The 18,301-nt window shown below is 42.6% G+C and overlaps 1 protein-coding gene across 3 annotated transcripts in view; it reads left to right on the top strand.

Moving 5' to 3' along the window:
* Positions 1 to 18,301, top strand: part of fam13c (family with sequence similarity 13 member C) — a 112,709-nt gene that overhangs the window by 83,891 nt on the left and 10,517 nt on the right. For all 3 annotated transcript variants that reach the window (XM_031906359.1, XM_031906358.1, XM_031906357.1), the window contains 3 exons: positions 2,690 to 2,753; positions 8,442 to 8,589; positions 17,516 to 17,726. In XM_031906359.1, coding sequence (XP_031762219.1) covers positions 2,690 to 2,753; positions 8,442 to 8,589; positions 17,516 to 17,726 — 423 coding nt within the window. The remainder of the gene's footprint in view (positions 1 to 2,689; positions 2,754 to 8,441; positions 8,590 to 17,515; positions 17,727 to 18,301) is intronic.

Raw genomic sequence — 18,301 nt, 5'->3', positions numbered from 1 at the left:
AAGTCAAGATATCCTCCATGGGTGGGTTTTAAAAATCTTCTTTGGGTGGGTTCTAGATATCTTCCTTAGGTGAAGTCAAGATATCCTCCATGGGTGGGTTTTAAAAATCTTCTTTGGGTGGGTTCTATATATCTTCCTTAGGTGAAATCAAGATTTCCTCCATGGGAGGGTTTTTAAAATCTTCTTTGGGTGGGTTCTAGATATCTTCCTTAGGTGAAGTCAGGATATCCTCCATGGGAGGGTTTTTAAAATCTTCTTTGGGTGGGTTATAGATATCTTCCTTAGGTGAAGTCAAGATTTCCTCCATGGGTGGGTTCTAGATATCTTCCTTAGGTGAAGTCAAGATATCCTCCATGGGTGGGTCTTAAAAATCTTCTTTGGGTGGGTTCTGGATATCTTCCTTAGGTGAAGTCAAGATATCCTCCATGGGTGGGTTTTAAAAATCTTCTTTGGGTGGGTTCTGGATATCTTCCTTAGGTGAAGTCAAGATATCCTCCATGGGTGGGTTTTAAGAATCTTCTTTGGGTGGGTTCTAGATATCTTCTTTAGGTGAAGTCAAGATATTCTCCATGGGTGGATTTTAAAAATCTTCTTTTGGGTGGATTCTAGATATCTTCCTTAGGTGTAGTCTAGCTATCTCCCTTGGGTGGATTCTTAATATATCCCTTGGCTGGATTTTAGTTATTTTCTTTATGTATATTCTAAATATCTTCCAAAATTAAACCTGTTTTGCTTTTTGCTTATATTAAGACACATAGCCATGTAACTTCCTATGACCTGCATTTTCTTTTAATATCTTCGGTGGATTGTGTGTCCTAGATATCTTCCTTGGGTGGGTTCTAGATATCCCCCTTGTTTGTATTTTAGATAGGTTCCTTATCTGGATTCTAAATGTTTTCTTTGAATGGGCTAGCTATCTTCCTTGGGTGGATATTATATATCTTTCATGGGCGTATACTGTATCTTCATTTGAGTGTAGTTTAGATATTTCCGTGTGTGGATTTTATATACCTTTCTTGGGTGGATTCTAAATAGGTTCTTTGGGTGGGGTAGCTTTCTTCATTTAATAGATTCTAGATATCTTGCTTGGGTGGATTTTAGATGTCTTGTGTGAGTTCTCAATATCTTCCTTGGGTGGTAGATATTTTCCTTGGGTGTGATCTAGAAATCTTTATTGGGGGAGTTCTAGATATCTGTATTATAAAGCAGCAGCCATAAAGGACTGTTGAAGAGATCAGTGACCATCTTTTGCTTATCCTGAACAACTGCTGAGTCCCAGTTGTTCCAAATCAGGTAACTGGTTGACTTGTGTTGTTTTCAGTTTGACTGTTCTCTTGTGGTATGATCACGCATATGTAAAGGTGGCCATACACGGGCCGATTGTAGCTGCTGATATTGGTCCCTTAGACAGATTCGGCAGCTTATCGGGCCGTGTAGGGGCAAATACGAGGGGCCTGCCCGACCGATATCTGGCCTGAAATTGGCCAGATTTCCATCGACAAGGTCAGAAAATTCAGTCGGAACCGACTGCCCCATTGCCACCAATGTAATTCGATCATTTGGCCCCAGGGCCAAACGATCGAATTACCCTACATGCTCCCCGATATCGCCCACCCGTGGACTCTTAACGTGTATGGGGACCTTAAGAAAGCATATATGCAGATAAGAGATGTTCTGTAGTAACAGGAAGCATTGTCCTACAGCTCTCTGTATCTTTAAAAGAGATTAAACTGAAGAAATAAGATATTGTATAAATATTGTACTTGGACCTTGCATAGTAGTGCAGTAAAGAACCTTATTGGACCTTCTTTAGCAGCAGAAAAATGTAGTTTTTTTGTTAATAAAGTTCACTGATTGAGCCAGTATTCAGTGGCTGATACACCAAGGTTTTCTTCATTGGTAAACTTATTATGAGCTGAGGTAGGTCCTGACCAAAGGCTGGAAAGTCCAACATCCACTGTTTTATTGAGTAGTAAAGTAAGTTATGGAGTGATGGACAGATGCAGTATGGAGATCACCCATCTAGAGTCAGACCAGGGCAGAGTGGAGGGTAAGTTAGGGTAAGAGCTCACCCTGCACAAAAGCCTTGTTAGATATGTCCTCCTAAACAGAAAAAAATATCTATATTTCTGCTATCTGATTTGGTTCATATTTTCCACTGGCCGTTTAGGCCCTTAGCGCCCAGACCAAGAGATGAGTCTTCTCAGCCATAATTCTATTATTATATCTGTTATATTTAGGTGGGTTAATCAAATGCATGAGTAATTCATAAATAATGCAGCAGAGGTGACAATCTGGCAGATGACAGATTTAATCTAAAATGTCAAAATTGCAGAATCTTACTCATACTCTTACTGTATAAGAATGAAGAATAAAACTCTATATATCACCATAGTAAATATACCTCTGCTCGCTTGCATTTAGATTCAACCCTTCATTCAACATGATTAAAGGGTAAAACTGCACCCCGCCATTAATTATTGCACAAATAATAGTGTATGGAGTTTCATATGTTTGACTCTTTTCGCATTATTACTCATCCTAGTAAGCTGCCATTACAGTTTTAATATCCGGCCCACAATGAAAATATTTGTAGCTATTATATAACTGCTTTTTGTTGGAAGAATGAATCCTGATATTTCTGCAGAAGAAGAAGAAGTATATACTAAAATGTCTGTCTGTTTTGCAGAAACAGTCCCATCATGCGTGTCCAGCCGAAGGAGCCTGGGGAGCCGCTGCAGTACATCACCGAGGTACGAACACCCTTCCCTATACAACTAATATGTCTGTAGTTGGGAAAGTCACCACATTCTCCTTTAATCTACCCCATATGCTCTAGCACTTGGTCCATGACATTTGTAAATGAGGTCCAGAATCTACAGAATGGCTTAGTGGATCCCATGCCAATGACACATTCCCCCTAACTGGATACCTTAAAGCAGGGGACCCCAACCTTTCTTACTTGTGAGCCACAGTCAAATGTAAAAAGACTTGGAGAGCAACACAAGCACCATAAATGTTCATGGAGGAGCCAAATAAGGGCTGTGATTGGCTATTAGGCAGCCTCTATGCACCCTATCAGCTTACAGGGGGCTTTATTTGGTAGGAAATCTTGTTTTTTTCAACCAAAACTTGCCCCCAAGTCAGGAATTCAAAAATAACTCCCTGGTTTGGGGGCACTGAGAGCAACACCCAAGGGGTTGGGGAGCAACATGTTTCCCCCGAGCCACTGGTTGGGGATCACTGCCTTAAAGGTTGGTTAGTCCTTAGTGTCAGATCAGGGACCCCATATCAGTAGAGCCTGCTTTAAGCAAACGTCAGGGCTGCCATATCATCATGATGCAGGCAAAACAGTTGGCAAAATATAGATTCCCTGCCGCCTACACTTCATTTCTCAAGCTCAGGGTCCAGGGCACCTATCCCAGTTACTCACCGGCTAAGTATGTCTCTGCTTATAGACTAATCAACCTTCAAATGACTGCCAGGTCCTGTGAACTTGTATTAGTCATGTAGTTTCCTGGTGCCCACATCTGCCATGTCTTATATTGGAGCTAAAGTGTGCCTGGTGGTTTAAATAGGTACCTAGGTCACAGGCCCAAAGAATCAGCAACTGGGCAACAGAAACCTATCCAAATGACATCTAAAATCATTCTAGGGCAATGTATGGGTTTAAGAGGGGTAGAGGCCTTAGGACAGGACAAGCAGGGTGAATTGTATATCTGTTATATATACCTGTTATAGTAGAGCACCTCTCACAGGCAGTGCCAAAGAGGACACTCTAGAAAACATTGAGGACTTTCTAAGGTTTCTATGGGAATCCATTGTTGCTCTTGGTTTAGACATGTCAGTATCATTTTATCCAATATATTTATGGAGATGACTACTTTGTGAAAATGATCACCTTCTCCCACCTTGTTTTCCCTCTGCCAATGACGAAGGGGACAATCACAGGAGCAACATTTCTGCCCATAGGAAACTATATAAACACAGCGTTCCACATGCTGGTGTCATTCCACCCACAACCGACAGGGCATTTGCTGAGCTATTTTTCAGTAGCTGCCATGTTTTGTGGGTCACGGGCAGAGTCGAATTAAGCACTAAAGCTCTTATCTAGGACCCCATCATTTCTAAGGGGCCCCAATAGAGGCAAGGAAAGCAGGCAGGGTAGCATTGGAACAGGTCCATCTTTAATTCTATTGAGAGGTGCAACTATGTCTCCTGCTGCCCCATAATATAACTCAGAACTGGGCCAAGAGGTGCTGGCGCCCAAGGCAGGCCATTCCCAAATCTGCCCAAACCATGTTTAGTTATGAAAACACAATCCCCCCCATTCCACCTGAAACCCTTTTCCCTTATAGATGACCCTTTGTACCTTTTTGGGTCTACAAATGAGGACAGGCAGTTGGCGTAGGTGCAGGCCTCCTTGGACCCCCCTACATAAACTCTTTATAACATTGGGGAATGCAATAAAAGTTGGCTGGGTTCCTAGTAGCCCATAGCAACCAATCAGAAGTAATAGATAGCAAACCTGCACCTTTTGTACGTCTTAAATGGGGTAGTTCCCCTTTAAAATAGATACTGTATTTTGCAATTTGCAGTTGGGCTTCATTTCTAATTGTTTGGATTTTTTGAGTTATTTCGCTTTTTGATCAGCAGCTCTCTGCTGGAATTGTATCTTTTTCCTGATTGCTAGGGTTCAATTAATCCTAGCAACAAGGCAGTGGTGTCAGCAAGAGGCTAAAAGATGAATAGGCAAAGGCCTGAATAGAATGATAAGGAATAAAAAGTAACAATAAAATTGCTAAATAAAATTGTAAAATTGTTTGGGTTGCTAGGGTCAGTGACCCCCCATGAAAGCTGGAAAGAGGCAGAAGAGCAAGGCAAATAATTCAAAAACTCTAAAAAATAGAGATCAAATAAAAAGACGTACTTCCCCTTTAATCCAACTCAGGTCACAGATAAGCACAAAGTAAATGTTCTTGCGTCGCATTTCACGCTGATAAAAAGCCGTATTGTGCGAGAGTGACCTTGCGAGATACGGAGGAGTAACACTGACCACTTTGTACAGCAGCCATTGTGCCTTATAAATACTGAACATAATGTGTCTTGGCTGAAAAACATGAAACGGCTCCCAAGGTTCTGATAATGATACGGGAGTGGCAATTCATTTTATGTTGCTGACTGAATTTTAAAGGGGAACTAACACCCAGAGTGAACTTTCTGTCTGAAATGCTCCTTTGCAGCTCATTTACTTACAGAAGTGCAAAGTGCCAGGTGTAATGGGGTTTGTAAATGGGCAAAAGCAGGTACAGTATGTAGGTCTACAAGTCGCTAGTCTTTTCTGAATGAGACTGCAGGGTGCCTTGGCACACAGGGCACTTTCCTGCCAGTGTATAAAAAATAGCCTGTGCTTCTTTATCCAATACCCCCTTTACCTTTTCTTCCAGCATTGAAGTCAGGCAATTCTGGGGGGAAAATGCACCATATGCCATAAGCCTTATTAGCTTATTAACCAGCATCCAGTAGCCATAGGCAATTATGGGCAGATACTATTCTTCTGTTTAATTGGGGCTTCAGCAATTGAGGATTAAGGGTGAAGACACACTGAGCTACTAGTAGCAGCTACTTTTTTCATGGCTACTAAATGCCAGAAAATACCCTTCCATAGACAATACTGAGAATTGCCCCTGCTAAACACACGTAGAGACAATTATCAGTAAATGATCAGCATTGTCTATTTTAGTAGCCACGACAAGTAGCTGCTACTAGTAGCTCCGTGTGTCTTTACCCTAAAGGTGGCCATACACCTTCAGATCCGCTAGCTTGGCGATGTTGCCAAGCGAGCGGATCTTCTCCTGATATTCCCCACCTACGGGAGGGCGATATCGGGAGAATCCAGATATTGGTCGGGCAGGTCCATCGGTAGTGCCCGATATTGGCAGCTACACCTTAAGTGTGAAGACACACAGAGCTACTAGTAGCAGCTACTTTTTCATGGCTACTAAATGCCAGAAAATCCCCTGTCATAGACAATACTGAGAATTGCTAAAACATAGGTAGGTACAATTATCAGTAAATGATCACAATTGTCTTTTTTAGTAGCCACAACAAGTAGCTGCTACTAGTAGTGTGTCTTCACCCTAAGGTGGCCATACAAAGGCCAACCAAATCAACTGGCCCATTGGTTAAATGAATAGATACCACCAGGGCTGGAATGAGAGGCACACAGGGTAGGCATGTCCGTAGGGCACATTAGGGCACAGGTCTGGTTGGCAGACAGAGCAGTGGGAGGAAAAAAAGCAATCAAGTGAGTGGCAGCCGGGGGGATAGCGGAGGTGGTGGTGGGCAGGGAGCAGCTGGTGGGGTGTCGGGGCAATTAGTATTGCCCTGGGCAGTAATCCTACTTGGCTGGCTCTGGATACAATGAGATGGATTTGCAGGAAAGCAATGAAAATATGAAATTATTGGAGACATACTGTACATGGACAGAAAGCTGAGCAGCATGATTGAAATCAGTCTTACGACCCAATCAAATCTGGGCATGTAGGGGGACATTTTATATTAAAGGGGTGGGAGCTGACTCATAGTGCGGCAGTGAGTCATTCTGGGCAAGTGAATCACTGGGACGACCTTGTCCCTTGAATCGGCCGCCCTGCCAATATTCACGACTGATTGCCATTTATTACAGAGTCTAATAGGTGCATTCCTATTAATGTTTAAATGAATGAGGAAATGAGTGTGAGTGATTGGCACGCACTCCCGGCATGGGAATCCCTTGCACAAGAACATGGGAATCCCCCGCTTACACCACATAGGGCTACCCCCCCCCCCATGTAACAACCCTCCCTGCTTCAGTGCTGCAGAGCCTGTCGGGGGGGCTACACTGTTTGCTGCATGAATACCTGTGTTCTCAATGATTAACAATGATATGTTCCAAGAGGTTCTGCAGCAGCCGGAACTCATAAGCCCCCCCCAGCTCAGTAAGCGGAATATCAATCTGCTGCCAACAGCAGTGAAGTCACACAGAGCTACTAGTAGCAGCTACTTGTCATGGCTAGTAAAATAAAAAAATGCTGATCATTTACTGATAATTGTCTCTACGTGTGTTTTAGCAGAGGCAATTCTCAGTATTGTCTATGGCAGGGCATTTTCTGGAGCTGAAAAGGTAGCTGCTACTAGTAGTGTGTCTTCACCCCAAGAAGTGCAAGTAGGGGCCACAGTTTTCTTTTAGAGCCACTGTATGCAAAGGGAAAGTAAAGAGCATTGAATTGCACCAGCAGGTTTATACCAGAGCAATTGGACCTGTTGTTAAACTACAACTCTCAGAATCCCTTGTCAACTGAAAATCTTGGGATTTGGATCCCAGTAACAGTCTGAAGGCAGCTTGGATCATAAATAACAGAACCCCATGGTTATCAGAACCAAGGACAGACCCAACTCCAGAGTCTTATAAGCTTTGGCTTCTGGGGGGGGGCAGATACCTGTAGTTGCACACAACCATCCTGCAAAATGATTGGCCACTGATCAGATGCTGATACAGTGGGGGGGGGGGGGGGGGGGGGGGGGGATATTATATCCAATTGCAATTAGGTAGGCATTGGCTTCTGAGGGGGGCAGATACCTGTAGTCTGACACAACCATCCTGCAAAATGATTGGCCACTGATCAGATGCTGATGGAGTGGGGGGGGGTACATATTATATCCAATTGCAATTAGGTAGGCATTGGCTTCTGAGGGGGGCAGGTACCTGTAGTCTGACACAACCATCCTGCAAAATGATTGGCCACTGATCAGATGCTGATACAGTGGGGGGGGGGGGATATTATATCCAATTGCATTTAGGTTTTTAGTAAAACTTTAGAATAAGAGATTACCAGGGAGGTTCTAGTAGGGATGCTGCAAATACACAGGACCCGCCTCGGTAATGCTGTCTGGGGGGGGTTCATATAAAAGGGAGGGTGAAAACGCAAATAATGAGTCAAGCAAGAAATCCATCCAGCCGCCGTTGCCTAGCAACTCCCAGCATCCTTTCTGAATAAATTCGCCCGCCTCCGTTGGCTGATTTAGCGCTGTGCGCCTTTATGAGCGCAAAGTGAACAAAGCGACGGCTGTGCGTAATGTTACGGTGCGGGCTTGGGCCGATAGGGGGCGCCGGTGAGGCGCATTGACCTACTAGGCATGAATGAGAATCCGGCTTAGGGAATACACAGCCCTGCCGGCCCCCCCTCCCTCCTGCGCACCGACACAGCAGCAAAATGAGGTCAGTGTGACGGAATCACCATTAATAATTCCTACCCGGGAGGGGGGGCTGGAACCACACGTGTGGGGAGCCCTGCGGGAGGAGGGCCGGGATCTCGCTGTTATTATTATCGTTACCTGCTGTTTGTTGGGTGCTGCTGTGGCCCTTCCCCGGCAGCCTGATGTTCTGCTTCTGTCTGCAGAATCCCTTCCTGAAGCTGCAGGCCGCCGAGACTGAGCTGTGCCCGGCTTTCCTGCCATGCCAGGAGGAGCTGATCCCTGGTCACTGCTCCAAGGAGACCCCCAGCCCCCTCGCCCAGTGTGTGCCCAGCGATTGTGCCAACCATACAGGTAAGGGCCGGGCTTCCATTGTATCTGTGTAATCATATATAGGGCAAAGCCTGATGCCCCACATCCATGCTGCATCCTATGTGCCCACTGGGAACCACTCACAATCATTTATTAAGGGGACAAATCACACATTTGATAGTTTTACAATTAATGATAGAAATATATATATATACATATATATGTATGTCATCCTGATGACGATCCTATTGGGATCGAAACGCGTTGATGCGATGAGCTAATAAACAAAAAATTTTTTTTATATCTCTATATGCCGTGAGTGCTTTCTATTAATCCATTATATATATATATATATATATATATATATATATATATATATATATATATAGCTACATTAACTTCTATACTGCACCCAGGCAGACTTCGATTTATAAGACGCGAGTACCTGCTCTCTATCAGTTTCACACACACACACACACATATATATATATATATATATATATAATCATGTATTTTTATAGTATAGGTATGGGATCCCTTATCCGGGAACCCGTTATCCAGAAAGCTCCGAATTACAGAAAGGCCATCTGTCATAGACTCCATTATAAGCAAATGATTCAAATTTTTAAAAATGATTTCATTTTTCTCTGTAATCATAAAACAGTACCTGTACTTGATCCCAACTAAGATATAATTACCCCTTACTGGGGCAGAACAGCCCTATTGGGTTTATTTAATGGTTAAATGATTCCCTTTTCTCTGTAATAATAAAAATGTACCTGTACTTGATCCCAACTAAGATATAATTACCCCTTATTGGGGGCAGAACAGCCCTATTGGGTTTATTTAATGGTTAAATGATTCCCTTTTCTCTGTAATAATAAAACCGTACCTGTACTTGATCCCAACTAAGATATAATTACTCCTTATTGGGGCAGAACAGCCCTATTGGGTTTATTTCATGGTTAAATGATTCCCTTTTCTCTGTAATAATAAAACAGTACCTGTACTTGATCCCAACTAAGATATAATTACCCCTTATTGGGGCAGAACAGCCCTATTGGGTTTATTTAATGGTTAAATGATTCCCTTTTCTCTGTAATAATAAAACAGTACCTGTACTTGATCCCAACTAAGATATAATTACCCCTTATTGGAACCAAAACAATCCTATTGGGTTTATTTAATATTTAAATGATTTTTAGCAGACTTAAGTTATGGAGATCCAAATTACGGAAAGATCCCTTATCAGGAAAACCCCTGGTCCCAAGCATTCTGGATAACAGGTCCCATACCTGTACCAACAGAAAAATTATACCTCCCTCCTTGCCCCAGTAGAGCTTGCAGTCTAAGGTCCCTATCACAGTCTAGGGGCAGTTTTATCAGGAATCAATTAACCTGTATGTATGTATGTATGTATGTATTTGGAGCCCAGAGGAACCCACACAGACACTGGGAGAACATAGACACCTTGCAAATGGTGCCCTAGCTGGAATTGAACCTAGGGACCTAAGGGCTGTAAGGCAGCAATGCCAATCAATGTGCCACCTTGCTGCTCCTGTAATCTTTGCTCAGCAAATAAATGGATATGAACACAGACACACACCCCTCCCATGCTTCTGCCCATTGTATTTATGATGTATGATATGCTCCTCCCTACAAGTCTTTTTGACACTGTGAATATGAAGAAAGGAACTATAATTATTAAAAATGTGCCCCATAATAATCAAGTGACTAAATAAGTGCAAGAGTTTTCCACACTGTCTTAACTACAATCCCAGTGCCACGGTAACTGTGGCCCCAAATAATGTGCCGATACCGTAGGCGCAGTTATGCACCTACGTTCAGTGGGGTTTAACTGATGCAGCAGTGGCGTAACTAGAGTTTGTGGGGCCCCCCTGCAGAGGAACTTTTAGGGACCCCAACCATTTATATTAGCACAGTGCGTTGCGTCACTTCTGGGTGGATGCAGCGGTGACCCAGAAGCGAGCAGCAGCAGGCACTTGTAGGTCCCCTCAAGTCGGTTCTTCAGGACTTGGGGCCACCCCTGTCTGCAGGGGCCTTATTTACACCACTGTGCCACAGCCCTCAAATTCCTGGGGTATCCTGCACCCAAATGTGCACAGAGGAAGGCACAACTGACAAGTATAATGGGTGCAATTAGTGTATGGCCAGATGGTAGTACAGCCCCCACAATGCTTTAAATGTGGAATATACAGTTGTAGGTTTGGTGCTGCCCAAGGGAAAGCTCAGGGACCCATGTTCCCCCATGAATACACTGTGACTTGCTCTGTATTTGTGGGGGGCAGACATAGAGGTGCCCTATACCCTGCCCCCTAACTTCCTGACAATCAGATGTGCCAGTTAGGCAGCGCTGGAACACAGACTGCAACAAAGCCCTATACTTACTGCCTTGTACCCTCTGGCTCCCCCCATAGCGCTGCTTCTCCAGTCCAATACAGGGGGCAGCCAGACCCTGGACACAAGTGTTTTTACAATAAGCACAAAGGGATTTTGCCTCCGGGGTCTCTGTAAATAACTCCTTGCACCATAAAATTTCTCCCAACCCATTAAAAGATTTTAAATTTTTTTTAAAAAATTTGCTTTAACCCCCAATTCATAGGTTTGGTTTGACGCACTCTAAAGTGCCTAATGTTGCAATTTAACCCCTTCCTAACAGCTGCGTTTATGCACACACAATGCATACTTGGCATTATTAATTATCACTACATATTATTATTATTAACATTTATTTATAAAGCGCCAACATATCCCGCAGCGCTGTACAATAAGTGGGTTCCATACATTGGACATACAGAGTAACATATAAAGCAATCAATAACCGATACAAGAGGTGAAGAGAGCCCTGCCCAAAAGAGCTTACAATCTACAAATATACTTTTACCATGAATGAAACTGGCGCTATCACTGGCGCATCCCCCCCCCCTGACAGGCAAACAAACAATAACTTTATCCTAATGATAAATACTGAATTATTCAGTAGAAAAACCAATGAAGGAAAAAACAGGAGAGTAGAAATCATTCAGCTACAGAACTGAGGCTTAAGTGGAGTTTAATATCGTAGCCGTTAGCCGAGGTGGGTGCATGTTTAACCCTGTGCTCTCCGTCCTCTTCCATGTAGGGGCCCAGTATTTTTTATTTGTAGGTGTGACCGTATGGAAATCAATTGGAAGAGTCACGCTCCAACTTTGCATTATTCCTGTAATTAGGAGCAACCAGTCGGATGTTTGTTTACATTTCTCTGCCTACACCAGGGCTGTACAAGCTGCTTGCTGATTGGTTGCTAGGCACAGCGAGGACTAATGTGTGTATAACTGTACATTCATTGTTCTGTACTGCTGGGTAAATATGATAGTGCTCAGGTGAGGGAGCCGATACGCTCTGGTGCACCTCGTAGTGTACATTCTGTCCTGCCCTATTGTTTGGGCTGCACTTAAATGACATTGCCCATGGTAATAGGAGTCATTAATGCAAGAGACAAGCTGGAACAGGCTTTTCCTGTCTGGGCTAATCACTCAGTGACACTAATAAGCAAATCGCACTCCTAGGAATGTACCATTGCAGTGACACACACCTTATGTATGTTGTATTGTCTCCCACATTGCTAGAAATGAGAGATGCCATGGGGCGTACAGGTATTTGAGCATTCATACCTTTGGTTTATTTCCATCTTTACTACTCCCCCTTGATCAGGCCCGGACTGGCAATCTGTGGGTTCTGGCAAATGCCAGAGGGGCTCTATTGGGGGGCTCCTAACAATGCCAAGGCCTATTTTGAATCCTAGTCCTTGCATTTTGATTATTTAAGGACATGTATAAAAGCAGTACATTGTGCAAAGTGCTATTTTTTCGCACAATGCAGCATTTTCTTTTCTCTACAGAGCAGCAATGATTTCTGCCGAATGCATAAAAACGAATACAATTGCTTGTGCTGGTTTTTGCAAACTTGGCGCAACTAGCGGTCCATATTCCATGGTTCTTTTAGTGCAAGTCTGTGGTATGGTTGTCCTCTTTCTAAAATATTCTGATGTAAGGAGGTATGTAATATTATTATCATTCAGTATGTAATATTATTATTATCCAGTATGTAATATTATTATTATAGCAGTGCTAAATGTGCTGTGGGAGGCAAGCAATTAGCTTTTGGTTGTAGAAAACTGTTTAACCCAAGATTTCTAACCTAGATATACCCCTTCTGTGAATAAACAATATGGAGCATTACTAACATAGGTGGTGAATGGTACCAGAGCAGAGTCCCATAGGAACCAATCACAGCTTTGATACCATTATATAACTTGCAGCAGGATGATAAAAGATTATTGTTGATTGGTTGCTATTGGTAATGACACTGATGCATTTTAACACATGTGTACGGATGGTTCCAGTACATTTAACCCACCACCTGCCTCAGTTTTTGTTTGCACCATCACAGCTGTATGCCCCACTCCCCTTCATACTATCAGCAGCCAAACATTCGTAAAAGATGTGAACATTTTAGCAGTTTTAGATACTTTCTGCTTGTCGGAATTTGTTTTTCACTCATGTCTGGTCCATACCATTCACTTCCAACCCCCCTACTGGCCAATGCCATAAAGTGGCCCACCTATCTGCTGTTGCTGGTGCCCCTCTACTGCATCAGCCAATAAGGAAACAATGCCCAGTGTGTGGGGCGAATCACTAAATATGTACAAGGTTTAATCTGAAATAGAAACCCATGGCAGCCAATCAGAATTTTGTTTTGATTAACCTTGCTGCATTAGAATGATTAAAGCAAATTGTTTATTGGTGGCACTGTCTTTAGTATTATGCATGTAGGTGCCTGGCGCCCTGGATAAAAGTCAGGCTTTTCATTTACAATATCAGCAATAATTTGGAGCTAAAAACTACTCCTCCCAACGCTTTCCAACCCCAAACACAATGTCCCAACAAATATTTCCCAACATATTCCAAAATGATGTTGTCCCTTGTGATATAATTAATGTAATTACAGACCCCGCTACCCCTATTCCCTTTACTCTCCATTATCTGTCACTGCCTGCAGGAATATACAGGTACATACTGTCTGTAGGCACAAAGCTATTCATTCAACCGAGGCTGAACCATAGGATTTGGTACCAAAGTGCACTGCTCTAGACGGCTATGCAAAAAATATAGAGTCAGTTGTATTAATGTGCATAGAAAATATACATTGACATATACATTTGTCCTTTTATTGTTGATAAATTGGGATTGCACGACGAGCACTTGGAATTGCTCCTGTAAAGATTGCTTCTGGCTTCAGGCGACTCCATGGATATTTAGTTGGTTGCTACTGGAGACTCCGGTGGGCTGGAGCATTCTTTATTACCAGCCGGAGGAGCTGCCACTTAGATCAATAGTACTTGACAGTATAATAGTTGCAGTATAATATCCCACACGTGAGCCTGATGAATCCCCAGAGAATGCTTTTCATAACAGCAGATATTTGTCGCAACGCGTTTTGAACGGATTTGACATACACAAGATCTGTATCTTGATTTTTTTTTTGCTTCTGATTGTGCCTCTTCCCTTAGCTCTGATACAGATTTCTGTTTGTTGTTTTATTTGCCTTAATTGCTTGGAATATTTCCTGAATTCAGTCATTACAGATAAGACTCTAATATATTAATCACCCTCTGAAGATAATTTTTTGCTGGGCTCTTGAGAACTGTGCTAGACAGGGGCATAACATGGCACACATGGTGGTGGTCTTAAGATTTTTGGAGCAGGGTTAATGCATTCTTGTGGGTGAGGAATCAGGCTTTACCACTTGTATGCAAAGTGTTGGCTTGGCTTTGGCTTATTCTAGAACAGGGCTGTCAAACTGGAGGCCTTCTAAAGGTTTTATGGTCCCCTGTCTGCTCGGAGGCTCCATAGACTTCACTATCATTTTAGTTGAATCCAGACCTCCAACAAGCTGTTAGAGATATAATTGGCCCACAACTAATACATAGGACAGCAATGTTATAGAAGAATGCTACCTGAATGCAATGTACTGACTCTATGGTGAGGGGGAATAATGGTAGTTTTGCTGTGGTTCTTGGCTCTTGGTTCCATTGAAAGCAAAATCTTACAATGACATTCTTGGCAATTCTTTCTTTGTGCTTGCTTACTACTTTGTCGAAGGCTCTTTCTTGTTTCAGCGCATTAATGCTCCTATACACATAGCCAGGTCTGAATAGAATGGGTTTGCTGAGTTGGGAGTGGAAGGACCTGACTGCACAGAGCGCTGACCACAACTCAACTAAACGCTTGTTGGATGAATTGGAGCCTTGACTGTGAGCCCGACCTGAACTCCAACATCAGTGCCCAATCCCTCTAATGCTCTAGTGGCTGAATGGAAACAAATCCCCCCAGCAATGTTCCAACATCTAATAGGAACCCTCCCAGAAGAGTAGGGGCTGTTAGAGCAGCAAAGGGAGGAGCAACTAAATATTTATACTTATGGTTTTGGAATCTTGTGGGCCCAGATTTACAGAGATTAGGGTCAACACCTACCTTATACATTACCCAGTATAAAACAAATTAATTTGAATCTGATGTACTTTGTGATTCAGTATATGTAATTTGGGGGGGGGGGGGTAACAATCAACTGGAAATGATTGTGCAATACCTCCCAGAGTGTTTGCTGCACTGCTGGTCCAGAGTCATTAACATGCCCTTCATTATTTCGCCAACCCTCATAGTGCTAGTAGTTAAAGAGAATTCCCAGTGGTGCCTGACTCATTTTTACCCTGTCTATGCATCGGAAGTCTTAATGACTTAACTTTCTAATTAGTTACAGTTCTGTTTTCTTAATGGATAATTTGGAAAAAAAAATAGATTATAAAAACATTCTAAAAACCAGTGAGTGATATTCACAATATCTGAAAAGCTGTAGGAAACAGATTTGTCTTTGGTGAGGGGACACATGGGGTGTCTTGGGGCCTCTACATAGTTAGCATAGATAGAAAGACAGTATAGATAGAAAGAGTTTGGGGAGGGAGCAGGAATAAAAGAGCAAGATGGTGACAGTAGGGAAACATTGTGATAGTAGGGAAAGATGGTGAAAGTAGTAGAAGATCATGACAGTAGAGCAAGATTATGACAGTAGGGCAAGATGGTGGAATAGAAAAGTAAGATGGTAACCATAGTGAAACAAGGTGATATTAAAGCAAGAAGTGACTGTAGTGCAAGATGGTGATAGAAGGGCAACATAGTGAGAGTAGGAAAACATGGTGACAGTAGAGAAGATGGTGACCATAGTGGAAGATGATGACAGTAGGGCAAGATGGGGACAGTAGTACAGTATCATGACAGTAGAGTAAGATGATGACAGTAGGGCAACATCTTGAAAGGAGGGAAACATTTTAAAATAGTAGAGTAAGATGGTGACAGTAATGAAACAAGGTGAAATAAATGGTGAAAAAAGATGGCGACAGTAGAGCAAGATGGTGACAGTAGGACAAGATGGTGACAGAAAGGCAACACAGTGAGAATAGGAAGACATGGTGATAGTAAAAAAGATGGTGACCATAGTGCAAGATGATGACAGTAGGGCAACATCTTGACAGTAGGCAAACATGGCGATAGTAGAACAAGATGATGATAGTAAGTAAAAATAGTGATAGTAGAGTAACTGAGTGACCATAGTGCAAGATGATGACAGTAGTGCAAAATGGTGACAGTAGTGCAAGGTGGCGACAGTACAGAAACATGGTGATAGAAAAGCATGATGGTGACCATAGTGCAAGATGGTGGACAGTAGACCAAGATGGTGACAGTGAGCCAGTCAAGGTGCCTTACTCACACAATATAATTCACCAGTGTGGCAATAGCCTTATGGCACAGACAGCAGTGTTATTATCTGCACTAAAAACTACCAAGAAACCAATAAATCAGAAGAGAGTGTGAGGACATCCCAATACGTGCTGAGAATTTAGTCAGTGGGACCCTGCTCAAAGAGCAGATATTCTGGTTGTGTTGAGGGCAGCTTTTTTCCAACACGTATAGGTTAGCTATAGGACACAGTTATCAATTTCATTTGCTGTTTGGAACATATGTAGGTTGGCCACGGGCAGAGACAGGGAATTCTCTGGAAGCCTTTACTCAGCTTCATTGTACCGTTATCAGCAGTATTTGCTTGTAATGTTGTAATGTATTGATCTGCTTCTGTGTAACTAGGGTTGGGTAAGGCCACTGAGTGCTATGCAAACACTAATACTTTCATATCTGTAGAGAAACTGCTGCGATGGCCAACATTCTATCCCCTTGCCAGGCATATTCATTCATATAGGGTGTTAAGCATACCTTCCAGTATTTCCATTTTAAGAAAATAGAGACATTTTGTCTATGGTTCAATGCAGCCCAGATCTCGCCTAACCACACCCAGGCCAACATCACTTCTTTTTCATAGCAGAATCCACCAGTTTTAACTGAATCCTTGGCATTGTGACCTAATAAGTATGGATATGTATATAATAGAAGATGACCTATAACGGACCAGACTGTTTAGGGTAAATATACAGGGCATTAGATGGAACCCCCTGTCAAGAATAAGCAAGTCAAAAGCTAGTGACTTCTATATACACACATGATGTGGGAAAAGTTGCAATTATAAATACATGGGATTGTCATGGACGGGGTGAGGGGCTCAGTCTGAAGGTGTTAGGATGAGAATTGGGGTCAATATATATTTGCTGTCCAAGATATTCTTGAAACTGTGACTGAACTACTGATACACTATATACATGATATATAGTATAGCTGTACTCATTTCATGATCAAAAGTTGGACCTTCAAGGAGGACCCTGGCCACAAGTTGGACCATAAGGTGAAGCTTGAGCTACAAAAGCCAAGCACCCATTGCCTAATGTCTCGCTTCTTTGGGGAATGCTGAGTACAATTACAGTTCTGTACTGTCTAATATTTCATATTATCCTTTCTCTTAGAACCAGTATCAGTCCACTGGGACTCTCAGAGTGATGCAGATTATGGGTCGGATGATCACCGAAGCTTCGGGACGAGCCGGCTGTTGTTCCACATCACTGATGGAGATAACCCCCTACTTTCCCCGCGTTGCTCCATCTTCAGTCAGAGCCAGAGATATAACTTGGATCCAGAGTCTGCCCCATCTCCTCCAAGTGCTCAGCAGTTTATTATGTAAGGAGATGTATTTTCCCTTAGTCCTAGGATGCCAAACTCTTTACTGTATTTGTATTTAAGTTCATAATTCTGTTTTGTGCCAGAATGTTGTTGGCCTACTGTGTATGCAGACTGCAGTAATTGACATTGTGCTCTGATTTTAACCACTTTAGCTAAAACGCCATTGTATTTTGGGGGGCTTTTTAGATCTTTTTTATATCTTTGCTACTGAATCATAAAAAAACACATTGACATTAAGGTCAGTTTCAGTAGGAGCCAATGAACCTACTAGCAGGTTTTGAACCTTGGGCTGAAACTGGAGCACCTAGAAACACCCAGTCTACTTTCCCAACATTGCTCCATCTTCAGTCAGAGCCAGAGATATAACTTGGATCCAGAGTCTGCCCCATATTCTCCAAGTGCTCAGCAGTTTATTATGTAAGGAAATGTATTTTCCCTTTGTCCTAGGATGACAAACTCTTACTGTATTTGTATTCAAGTTCAAAATTCTGTTTTGTGCCAGAATGTTGTTGGCCTGTTTGTGTATGCAGACTGCAGTAATTGACATTTGTCCTCTCACCACTTCAGCTAAA

Source organism: Xenopus tropicalis, chromosome 7 (assembly GCF_000004195.4).
Source record: "Xenopus tropicalis strain Nigerian chromosome 7, UCB_Xtro_10.0, whole genome shotgun sequence".
Taxonomy (NCBI): Eukaryota; Metazoa; Chordata; class Amphibia; order Anura; family Pipidae; genus Xenopus; species Xenopus tropicalis.
This window is presented reverse-complemented; position numbering and strand designations above follow the sequence as displayed.